Consider the following 12,071-nt stretch of genomic DNA (forward strand, 5'->3'; position numbering starts at 1 on the left):
AAGCCATCTAAGTGCCACCATCCACACAATTTCCAGGTATCTCCAAGTAGGTTGTCTCTTCTGACCTCTCTCATCAACGAGGCGTCTCTCCACACTGCTGCAAACTGAATGCTGTTGTTTTTCTCACCGGTCTCAATGTTTGTACTCTATAGATTGCCGTGTTTGAAATTCCAAGATGATCAGTGGTTTCTAGAAAACTCAACCAACCAACCACTATGCCATGGTAAGTCACTGAAATCATATTTTCTGATAGATAATGAATATTAATTGAAGATCTTCACCACTGCCCCATGATCGGCTGACCTGCTAATTGCATAGGTGTTCCTGTTAAAGTGGCCCCTGAGCATACATTTAATCTAGATTGAACAAAAGAAAGAAATTGTGTGCTTTAGAGAAGGCTGAGTGCAGGAAGATTTTCTACTCTTAGCTGAGAAACATTTTAATTTCAGGGTCAGGCTCTGAGTCTAAAGGATTAAGGAACAAAGGAAGTCAGAGTTCTGTTGGACTCGTGACCAGATCGCATTCAAGGACACGAATGAAAGCATTAAGTAGCTCTGTGCTTGTGCAAAGGAGCAGGAAAAAAACCAGGAAAGAGAGTTGTTTGTTGAATATCCTTGACTCGACGAGACTCCAGGAGTCGTGTGTTCGTTTTTATTACCTCTGCTTACGTTACCGTTCCTCTCGCGTCTCCTGTCGAAGTCGCCAAACAAAGCGCCTGCATGCCGTTAACGCCGGCTTTCTTTTCTCCGCCGCTCCGTGGAGGTGCGTCTGTATTAATCTGACGCTCGGCATCACTCCATCTCTGCGTTATTAAAGTTGTTGTGGGCCTCTTTCTGTAATAAAGCGTGCAGGTGTCGGGGACAGAGAGGGTACATCAGCGGGTCGCGCTTTGACACGTTCATTACTCACACGGCGCACACGAGCTGTCAAGTCAGTCCACCACCACCACACAACTTTATTACACTGAGGTCTCGGCCGCTGAGCCCTGACCGGCAAATCATTAAAAAAAAACATGGTGTCGTGTGTATGATGTGTGTGTACACGGGCTTGAACTAAATTAAAAATCTCGTCCGTGAGTAAAACTTAACTTAGTGTTTAGTCATGTTCTTCGTTTTGGGACTTGGGTTGCGAAGACCTTCTCAGACACAAATGAGCATCTAATTTCATTCAGGTGTGAACAGGGAACGGTGCGAGAAAGAAAAGACCGACAGGAAATTACACCTTTGATACAAGCCATTATGTTCGATTCGTATTGTAATGTAACGCAATAGGAAAAGAAGGACAAAGGAGAACTTAAGGCTCAGTGCTTCTTCATGTCTAGCTGAGCTACGTCTGTTATTTTGTGTCTCGACGCCCATTTCCTGCTCTTCTCTCAACTTGGATATTAGGTTAGGAGGAGGAAGGAGGGATAAGAGAGAGAGAGAGAGAAAGATGAAGCTTGAAAAGATCCATCCATTTCTCTGACCTTTACAGTAATGACACAGAGGTGAGCGGAGCGTCCTCAGAGAAGCTGACCGCTCCAGGTAATACATCACAGTCCTATCTCTAGTAACGCAATGACTTGTGAACTCAAACTGCCAGCAAAGTGCCGAGCTCCGAATGAATCACAAAAGGCCGGTTAATTTAGCAGGCTTAATCGGTGACAGAAAAACGAGCCCCATGTCACGGAACCTGACTTCTTTTTGTACCGCAGCCTTTAATGCACACTTTATAACGTGTGCATCATAAATACTCGCTCTTGCCAGGTTTTTTTTTGTGACACACACCTTCTGAAATGTCAGGAGTAACACACATTAAGGAGGATAAAACACAAGGGAAGTTGTTTAATTATTTATTTTTTAAAGATATGGCAAAAATCCATGTAGATACATCAGGCAAAGATTGGAATCGGATTTATTTTGGACTGATTTTATTGTATTTATTACATTTACAATGCAGGGTGTTTTTGTATTTGTAAAAAAAAAAAAAAGAAAAATTGCAAGGGTAGTAGTTTTTAAAGAAAAAGGAGGACTGAGGGCATGAAGCATTTATTATTGCCACACATATTACAGCACAGTGGAATTCTTTTCTTCACCTGTCCTAGCTGAGGAAGTTTGGATCAAAGCGGAGGGGAAACTGTGCCCCTGGAGCATGGAGGGTTAAGGGCCTTGCTCAAGCTTGAACCCCGATCCTACGATCAACAACCCAGAGCCTCAACCACCTGTGCCACCACTGCCCCCCACCTGAGCCACCACTGTCCAATTTGAGCCACCACTGCCCCCATTTGAGCTACTATTTCGATACGGATATGCTGTAGATCGTTGAAACAAGCTGTTGCTTTATTGCTTGAGCATGTATAAACAAAATACAAAGACCTAAAAACGTCCCTGGGGCAGAAAATGTAGTTATTTGACACTGGAGACTCCTTCCAAGAATATTAAATGTGTCTCCATGTTAGCCATTACTATAGAAACAGTAATGTATCAGTGTGACTGCATTAATGTAAAAGTTATAACCAAAACTACAGCCAGTGCTGCTGGTACAGAGAATTATTCTCTCTCACACACACACACACACACACACACACACACACACACACACACACACAGCGTTTAGTCTGAACCCATTTGGAGCCTTGACTATAAAGCTTAATGTTCCTTTATTGGGCTTAAGATAGTAATTGCTCCAACCAACCACTGTTTTATATGATGTGAAAGCACTGAAAACATAATAACAGCTTCCCAATAAAAACACAAAACTGGATTTAATGTTCTTCCAGGATGGAGGTGGTGCAACCCTCTGTGGCGGGAGACGCGGAGGTTGATTCCGAGCCGCTAACTCGTCTCGTGGAGCGGTGTCTATAAACAGAAATGCGGTTGTAAGAGCTTCCGTATCCACATAGGTGCCCATCACCGGGGCAGGTTGCTATGGCGACGAGCCGTGCGGGTCCCGTGGCGTTCGCCGAGATTACATAAGGGGCTGTGATGGATTCAAATAAAGCACCGGTCTAGCAGTAGGGCTTTTTTTTTTTAAATAAAATAAAAAAAAAATTATATATATATATATCAGCTGGAGCTGAAATCGAGAAGTATCTTTTAATCACGTTGGTAAGCTGCAGTCTCGTTTAAAGACGTGTGTACGATACACGCGGAAACAAACGTTTCTTCTACTGCCGCAGCTGAAAGTAAGCGAAAGGAAAAAAAAAACCCACGTTAAGAGTCATGCGGCAGGGTGCTTTTATGCTCGAAGAGCCTGCGCCGGATAAAAATAGCAGCAAACACTGCTAACGCTTGGACTCCCTGCTCTCTGTGCTAGAAACATAAGCGTTATCATGCGGTAGAAGCGACTCAGCAGTGCTGCACTCACAGCTCCATGGCCATTGTGGAAACTGGCAGTCACTTTCTTTTTCTTCTCCTGTTCCTTCTCCCTCTCTCACTTTTGTATTACTGAAGCACAAAAAAAAACCCAACTTTCCCTGTAGAATTCTGGGTAAAAAAGGAAATGTTAAGAATCCCTGTTTAGATACAAACACTAGATACTTGACATGTGCATATCGGTGTATAATTGATGACACAGCCATTGTGTGTGTGTGTGTGTGTGTGTGTGTGCATCTAACACATTCATTTTTTCCCCCCTCCACATACGTGAGTGAACCATGGTGGTAGAAGTTCAGTCTCATTTCTTCATGAAGAATCTGGTGATGTCTGAGGATAGTCTGGACGCTGCTTCGCCTTTCTTCACCTGGCTCCGCTCTTTGGCCTGCTGCGCCGTTCTCTGCAACGAGACACGGACCATGACATCGTCACGCAAGTACCACGTTTTAATACCAAGAGAAATCTCACAGGAAGAAAATCAACAACCGGAAATATGTGGGCGTCCAGACTGGCAGTGTTACAGAAGTGTAGTAGAATAAAATAGTTTACAGTGACGAGCATCTTGCATCAGCGCGGCTATAAATTAACGCAGGACGAGCGAGCTTCCCGTCAGATTTCGTTTTCTTACCAAGCTACACGTTTGCGTCATGTGCAGACACGGAATCGCGGTTTATATATAGAGCTCTAGCAGCTTGCAGGATATTGAGGCATCTCTAAATATGAGGATGGGACTCGGACTTGTCTTTTTGGACGAGGATTGGAATTGTCTGAGCGTCCCTGAGAAATGAGACAGAAACACAGTAAACACAGAAATCTGAATGACCTGTGATGTGTTTTTGCGCCATAAACATGAGCGAAGCAAATGTAAACATAAACTTAGGCTAAATCCTACCACCTCACTATCAGGAAATAATCACAGCGGCATTGTGGGTAATTCACTGTTGAAGTGTAAAGATCATGAAAAAAATTTGGAAAAAAAAAATAAACAAATTATTATCCCAACAATTCTTATTATTTTTGTCTCTATAAAAAACAAAAAAAACAACAAATTCCTTCGTTTCCTGTCAAAATTATGGTCACTTTCCCTAGAGCTAAGAAATTTCTCTATGGGTTTTTCTTCTATCGTTTGTTTCGTCGAAGAAAAGAAACGCCATTCTGCCTCAAGACACTAATTTTGTGCCTAATAAGTATCCAGGATATTTTTCACAGGAAAAAAGGGGAATATAATTATTCGGCGTTACTGGTGCGAGTCTGGCTTTGTTTTAATTGTTGTTGTGTTTTTCATGAGATGTCACGGAAGTGTTGCGGTTGCACTGTGGCCAGACTTGTGACATCAACTGCTCAAGAAAACACATTTATTTATTTATTTATTTACTTACTGTATATGTAGCAGAGGGGCAATTACCACAAATAATAATCTCAACGTTTCTATAGTGAGAAAGCAGCAAGACACAGACAGAAAATAAACACTATTTAGTTGTGACTAGTACAGATGCAGTGGATAGAAAAAAACTATCCATAAAGTTGGTATCATGGCTACTGTCTGTTGACTTTGGGCAGCTGAAGATGGTTTTTTGTCCGAACAAGTGATTATATAAAGCCCATGATAGGAGATCAGCAGTTTCTGAATGACTGACAGTCACTGTAATTGCTTTTATTTTCCAATTCTGATATAACGATAATGTTAATATATTTTTTTTTTATTTGATTGGATAATGCAGCTGTGCAGGCGTTCCTAATAAAGTGAACAGTAAGCGTATCCTCATCCTGCCATCTCCTGTTACTGCAGTAGGGTCTGATTTTTAAATATTCATATATCTAGGAGAGAAAGAAGTGATATTTAATCTGGCATAATGGAGTATGGTTTTTCCGCTAACGTCCAGCCTGTCAGGGTGTGGCGCGGGTTTGAGCTCAGTAATGAACAGGATTGGAAATCGTACAGCAGCAGAGTTACTAAGTAACAGCAGCTGGATATTTCTAGTTTGTAACAGCTCACAGGATGGAATCTCAGTGATTCTACATATTAGCAACATCTTATAGATCACAACACTGCTTAACTTGTACACCGACCAGGCATAACATTATGACCACCTGCCTAATATTGTGTTGGTCCCCCTTTTTCTGCATTGACACTGTGTATTCTGACACCTTTCTATCAGAACCAGCATTAACTTCTTCAGCAGTTTGAGCAACAGTAGCTCGTCTTTTGAATCGGATCACACGGGCCAGCCTTCTCTCCCCACGTGCATCAAGGAGCCTCAACCGCCCATGACCCTGTCGCTGGTTCACCACTGTTCCTTCTTTGGACCACTTTTGATAGATACTGACCACTGCAGACCGAAATGGAATATCCCACAAGAGCTGCAGTTTTGGAGATGCTCTGATCCGGTCGTCTATCACGATTTGGTCCTTTGTTAAAATCGCTCAAATCCTCATGCTTGTCCATTTTTCCTGCTTCTAACATCAACTTTGAGGACAAAATGTTAACTTGCTGCCTAATATATCCCACCCACTAACAGGTGCCATGATGAGGAGATAGTCAGTGTTATTCACTTCACCTGTCATTGGTCATAATGTTATGCCTGATCAGTGTAAGTGAAAATGCAGAACCAAAGTATTCACAGAACATTTAAAAAGATTATTTAATTAAAATCTCAAAAACAAAATTAAATAATTTGGAAAAATCCTGTTGAAGCATATGGTAATTTTTTTTTTGTTTTATTTTTCTTTTAAGTGATAAAATGATAAATGATTCTATTTTTCTCACATGACTTCCTTCCTTCCTTTTTTGTATTTATTAGATGTTTATTTCTAGGAAGAAACCAGGGACTGAATGATGACAACAAATGCACTGCTGTAATGATCCTCAATATTTCACGCACCAACTACAAAAAATGATCTGTGAAAATGTTTTGTCAATATTTGTAATGCGCGTTTGCAGTCATTACCGTTTCTATGACCTACATTGGGCAGAACATTACGAAGCGCTCGTTAGTGAGTAGCATGTATAAATGAGGAATTGCTCTATGCAGAAGGACGCTATTGACTTTCCCGGAGCGCAGGTGACTAACGTCTGAGTAAATCGATAGGCTCAGATCCTTAAACCCTGTAGTGACTCGGACAAACCTGCCTGTGGAGGATCCTGCCTCGACTCATAATCCCATGTTTGATGATGTGAGGAAGAAGCAGCTGAACAGACTTCTGTTCTCTACCTGTTTGTTGACAGATGCTGCAGAGACTCTGGATGTTGTGCTTTTCTCTTAATAAAATCTCATTTACACGACCTGCAGCAGTACTGTAGGGAAACGGACACTAAAGCACAGCTACAGCATGTGGGGGCAGGAGGTCCTAGATAATGATTCAGATTCTAATCCTGAGTGAAAGAGTCATGACACTGCTCTACAGACAGACAGACAGATAGATAGATAGATAGATAGACAGACAAAAAGAACAGGTAGATCGCTAGACAGATAGATAGATAGACAGCGAGACCGACAGACAAGCAGATAGATAGATAGACAGACAGACAGGTAGGCATACAGGTAGATAGACAAGACAGGCAGATATGTAGACAGACAGACAAACAGACCGATCGATAGATGTGTGTTTATACCATGCGGTGGCAGACGGTGCAGAGAGTCTGCAGGTTGTCCAGAAGGCACTGTCCTCCTCCACTGTACACCGGCTTGATGTGGTCCACCTGCCAGAAGTGGCCCTCTACTGGGTGAAGGATCATTTCGTTCAGCTATAGTACACACACACACACACACACACACACACACACACACACATAATTCAAGGATGAACTCGTTAAGAAAGGGATTAGAGCCTAGATGCATTTCTTCACATCGAAGCCAACGAGACAACAGATGGCCAGAGCCGGTGCTCTGTGACTCTGCCCAGGCTTGGCCACTTCACAATTTTAAGGGCACCATGTTCCCACATGGACTGAAAAAAATTACAAATTATTTTATATTTTTTTAATAAATCTCACACATGAGACTGTGGACCAACATAAAAATAAGAAATATAAGTGGTAATAATTGATGCAAAAAATACACAGAAGGTTTCATAAAAAGCTTTACTATTAAATTTATTGTGGATTAAACTTGAGATCGGCGTAGAGATGGTCAGGGATTTAAGTTTAGAGTCTCGTCATGGTTGGAGTTCGGTTTACCCAAATAACGCTGTTTTTTTTTTTTTTTTCTTCACAAGAATAGCAAAAATATTTTTGCCCTGGTTGTTGGTTCACTTCTGCTGAGAAAAGAAACAGGGGCAATATTCAGATGACCTGCTACTGCTGAGCCCAAGGGGATTCTGGGTAGCGTAGTTCCCCTTTCCAACTTGCTCTGCAGGCTGTTTTTGGCCCACGGAGCAGCGATGAGGGACTAGGGGAGCTTCAGAGGAGCTTTAACATCGATGGAGGAGAGAGATCAAGGCTGGCGAGCGAAAGCTGGGTCCTGCGAGAGCTGAACTGAAAGCCGAACCAAAGCGCTGGCATTTCAGTTTGCCGAGGCTGTTTTTAGGCCCCATGCCTCGGGGGGGGGACTACAGAAATCAATTCACTTCCCTTGACAAAACAGAACCATCCCATAATTATCCCGGAGGAAGCCTTGGAGGATGGAAATCACTGAATATACAATGAGGATGTTCACCCAGGCCAGCCTCTTTATGAAAATCCCCACATATACACATACGCTGAGTATTTAAGAGCTCGCCTCTGTCACATGCTTTGTTTTACCAGATTGGCGATGCTAACACGCTCTCAGGGGTGATGTCAAGACCTCCCCTCCAAACCACACACCCACCCATTCACCTACATACATGCAATTTCCCTGCACTCACACACACACGCATGCACACACTCGCTCTCTCTCCCCCTCACCTTTCTAGATCTCGGATATTTTTACAGAAAATCCTCTGCTTCGGTATAAGCATCGGTGTGTGTAGGTGTGTGTGCGCGCGCATTAGAAGCTAGGCTTTAGTGCTTAGGGCCAGCTAGATATGGAAAGTCTCTCATTGATTCCAGGCTCGGCCAGAAATGCCAAACAGGAATCAAACCCTCACCTCGCAGCAGTGCACGGTGGGAAAAATCGATGCCAATCTGACAGACCAGGCAGTCTGTTAACACCGCACCCTTCAGGGACACTGCTCCATCCTTCAGTATTGTGTGTGTGTGTGTGTATTTGAAAGGGAGAGCTAAAGCCCGAGGCCACAATGTTATTGGTCCTACATGCTAACTGGACATCTTTTATTGCCTTTCTCTTTGTGCAGGCTTCGGCGGAAAACATGCTCAGGTCTTGTAAGTTACTCTCAGCTGTAAAAGAGAATGTTACGCAAATGCGAATTTAATGAAACGTCTCAAGCAATCACTTTCTCGCTGAATCAACCGGGAAAGTAGGGCACGAGGCAGGAGTGGCTCAGCAGTTCAGGTTCTGCACTAGGGTCTCGAAGGTTGTGAGTTTAAAACCCATGACTGACTGAGAGGAGGACCCTCAACTATTTAGCCTCACGGATACAAAAAGCTGAAACTGGAGACTCCTTCTATAAACGTTAAATGATGAGCTCAGTTTTTTTTTTGCTGTGTTGAGATGCTTTTCTGCTCACCACGTTTGTATAGAGCTGTTACCTTCAGCTCAAACTAGTCTGGCCAGCTCTCATCAACTATGTATTTCTACCCACAAAACCTGAAATATCATTTCATCCATGACCCAAGATGACATTTCCCCTCTCTCTGATGTATGACGTGGTCATTAACTGAAGCTCTTGACTTGTAGCTGTACGGTTTTATGCATTGCGCTGCTGCTACATGAGTAACTATTCAAGTGGCTAGTGAGTGGGTTATTAATGGTGAGGAAAATCCACCAGTGTAGCAGAAAACACTAGACAGCTGCTTGACTCAAGTGCTACAGTCTTACCCGCTACACTAGTTTTCCTACAGAAGATAAATCTAAGGCAAGGTTTTGTGTGTGTGATTATCATTATAGCATTATAATAACCCACTTATTTAAGATGGTATGGTCCATTAAAAAATCTGTGTTCAAAATTAAGGTGAAAATGAACTAAACCAAATGAAGGGGTTGTTCATAAAGGGGCGCGTTTGTCATTGTTTGTGAGTCAGGCTGACCTTTTTCTTTTGAAATAGAATTGAAATCCAGAACAAATGAATATCTTGCACGCCTAGAGATGACCATCATGCTGTAGGGGCTACACAAATCAATTCACAGAATTAGCAATGAATTCCTTCGTCATACCACCTTCCTTACACAACATTAACTTTCATACAGTTAGAGATACAGGAATCCTGTCCCACTCATCTCTTCTACCTTGGTGAGTATTTTTTTAATATATCGAGTGCTTTTTTGGAGCTCTGTGGCATCCATTATCTCTTGTAGGCATTGCTAGCCTGTATTAGTAATCAATCACCATGTTATTGCTCCGTTACTTTTAAGAACTTGTACTGTATAGTTCTTTGCTAGCTCCTTGGTAAGCACTTACCTCTCATTCCTCCCCACTGGGTAGATTGCTCCCTCAGGGTCAGCTCTTGTTACCTAACAGGCCTGTAGCTACACACCAACATCCCATATGTTCATTATTAAGTGTGCTAAAGATTCCACACAGTGAACCTTATTTGTCCCTGTACTTGGGTCCCCCATGTTTCACGTTACACAGAATATTTAGTCATGCTGCAAAACTAGACCCCTTTGGCCCTGATCCGACGTTGTTTCTGACAAAGAGTCTGCCACACAGCTAGCATCAAAGGATAAGCTTCAAGAAGCCCAGATAGAAGTCTTGAGTCCGAGTTACTTTCCAGGTGAATTAATGTACTGGTGGCAGATATGGCTCAGCTGAAATCAATAATTCAGGAGCTGAGACCCAACAACTCGGAGGTTCCTGCCCTTTAGCGAGCCCTCCTTGTAGCTCTATGACCAGTTAACCTCCCACTTCCTTATCAAGGGAGCCCAAGGATGCCTACAGCCCGTTCCAGGAGATTCTTCCAGGTTCTTTCTGACCTTGCAGTTGAACCGTGTTCAGTCCTGGCCTCAGGAGCATCTGAGGAAGTGTCTGGGTTGGCCCTAGATAGCTTTAAGGCTCACCTAACAGGCCAAGGCAGTGACGCCAAGTAGGACACAATTTGCAACAGAATTCATAATGCCACAGTGCAAGGATTTCACTGAGAGCTTCAAAGGTGGGTTTTCACATGTATTTTCATGCCCCTATTGTCCCAGATCAGAGCGTATCTGCTATCATCTTACCTGTCTGAAGACTAGCTGTCTAACTCCAGTCTGTCTGGATTTGGTTTCACACAGACTCACCTGTTTGAGAGGCAGCTGTGACAGCCATGTGTTGTCCAGTATCTCTTTGCGGTGGGTGTGTGGTGCATCTCGGACACGCAGATACAGCTGGCGCGCGTTAAGGCCACAGCTCTGACAGACACCCTGCTCCGTCTCGAGCACGCGGGAGCGAGCATAGCCTCGGCTGGAGCGCAGCTGAAGCTCCTCCATGCAGCTGGCACTGCAGAATCCGCCTGCCCAGCCCGAGTGTTCTACACTGGGCTTCTGGCAAGACAAACACAGTGGCGTTCCTCCAGGGTCCAGAGCTTGCAAATATCCTGCCTCTGCTTCTGATTCCCTGCATTCACAAAGCACACAAACACACACGGGTTCTTTACTGTTTAGCGTTGCCAATATACTGGAGTGGCTTATGCCAGTAGCAGTGTTCAATGGCATTTTGCTTTCTTCCTGGTTTCCAGTATCTGGCATCCCCCTTTTTTTTTATTTATTAGTTAGAATATGACCCAATTAATTACAATAATATTTAGAGAAACTTGACTTGAAATAGACCTGTCCTCACTGCAGTCTCAGAATCCTTTTTATTTCAGGAATCAGGAGTAGAACCTGAGGTGCTTCTGATTTCTGACATGCCTCAGGTTTGGACATGAGATACTTTTCTGCTCTCCACGGTTGTAGAGTGGTTATGTACGTTAGTTTAGACTTCTTTTCAGATGGAACAATATTCTCCTCTAGGCCTTTCTGACAGTAGACCTGACACTGAGGGTTTTTTTTTAATGTGGTGGTGGTGGTGTTTTCAGGAACATTCTGTTTAAACCCTAGACACTACTGCATGTATTAAAATCCCTGGAGGTCAGCAGTTTCTGAAATACTCAATCTACTCAGACTTTCTGGCTCCATGAAGCGAAGTCACTGAGATCTCCTCACTCTGGTGTTTGATGTGAAGCTTACCTGAAGCTCTTGATCTGTGTCTACATGATTTTATACATTTCCACATGATTGCCTGATTGGACAATTGCGTGTGCTCTGGTTAATCCCGACCCTATGCTTCTCCTCCTGCACTCTGAGAGACACTTCTGTATCCTTCCTTGTCACTGGGGTTGCACCCTCAAGTGTACACTTCTTTACCATGCATTGTGCATATGCTGCACTTTTAAATCCTTGCTTTAAAAGCCAATTAAGGTCCGATTATGCAGCTTAAATCTTTTTAAAGGTATGCTATATCCACATTACCAGGCAAAAGAGACTTCTTAAAGGTATGAGGTACACTTTAATATTGTGAGTCTGGGAGCAGGGTTAAAAGTTCATCCTATGCTGTATACTTACAGCAGATTTAGAAAATATGTACAGCTACAATTCGTCAGTTTAGGTTTTGATGTTTAGCTAAATTAGTTATATTGGACGCTAGGATTAGCTTTTAGAAACC

The 12,071-nt window shown here is 43.0% G+C and overlaps 1 protein-coding gene across 1 annotated transcript in view; it reads right to left on the reverse strand.

The window, feature by feature from the left end:
• Nucleotides 1-1,876: 1,876 nt before the first annotated feature.
• zranb3 (zinc finger, RAN-binding domain containing 3) overlaps nucleotides 1,877-12,071 on the reverse strand; it is a 76,818-nt gene continuing 66,623 nt past the window's right edge. The window contains exons 18-21 of the mRNA XM_058381556.1: nucleotides 10,670-10,985; nucleotides 6,967-7,098; nucleotides 3,624-3,753; nucleotides 1,877-2,837 (exon numbers count right to left, since the gene is read on the reverse strand). Of these exons, the coding sequence (XP_058237539.1) occupies nucleotides 3,655-3,753; nucleotides 6,967-7,098; nucleotides 10,670-10,985 (547 nt within the window). The 3' untranslated portion in view covers nucleotides 1,877-2,837; nucleotides 3,624-3,654. The remainder of the gene's footprint in view (nucleotides 2,838-3,623; nucleotides 3,754-6,966; nucleotides 7,099-10,669; nucleotides 10,986-12,071) is intronic.

This window comes from Hemibagrus wyckioides, linkage group LG27 (assembly GCF_019097595.1).
Source record: "Hemibagrus wyckioides isolate EC202008001 linkage group LG27, SWU_Hwy_1.0, whole genome shotgun sequence".
NCBI lineage: Eukaryota > Metazoa > Chordata > Actinopteri > Siluriformes > Bagridae > Hemibagrus > Hemibagrus wyckioides.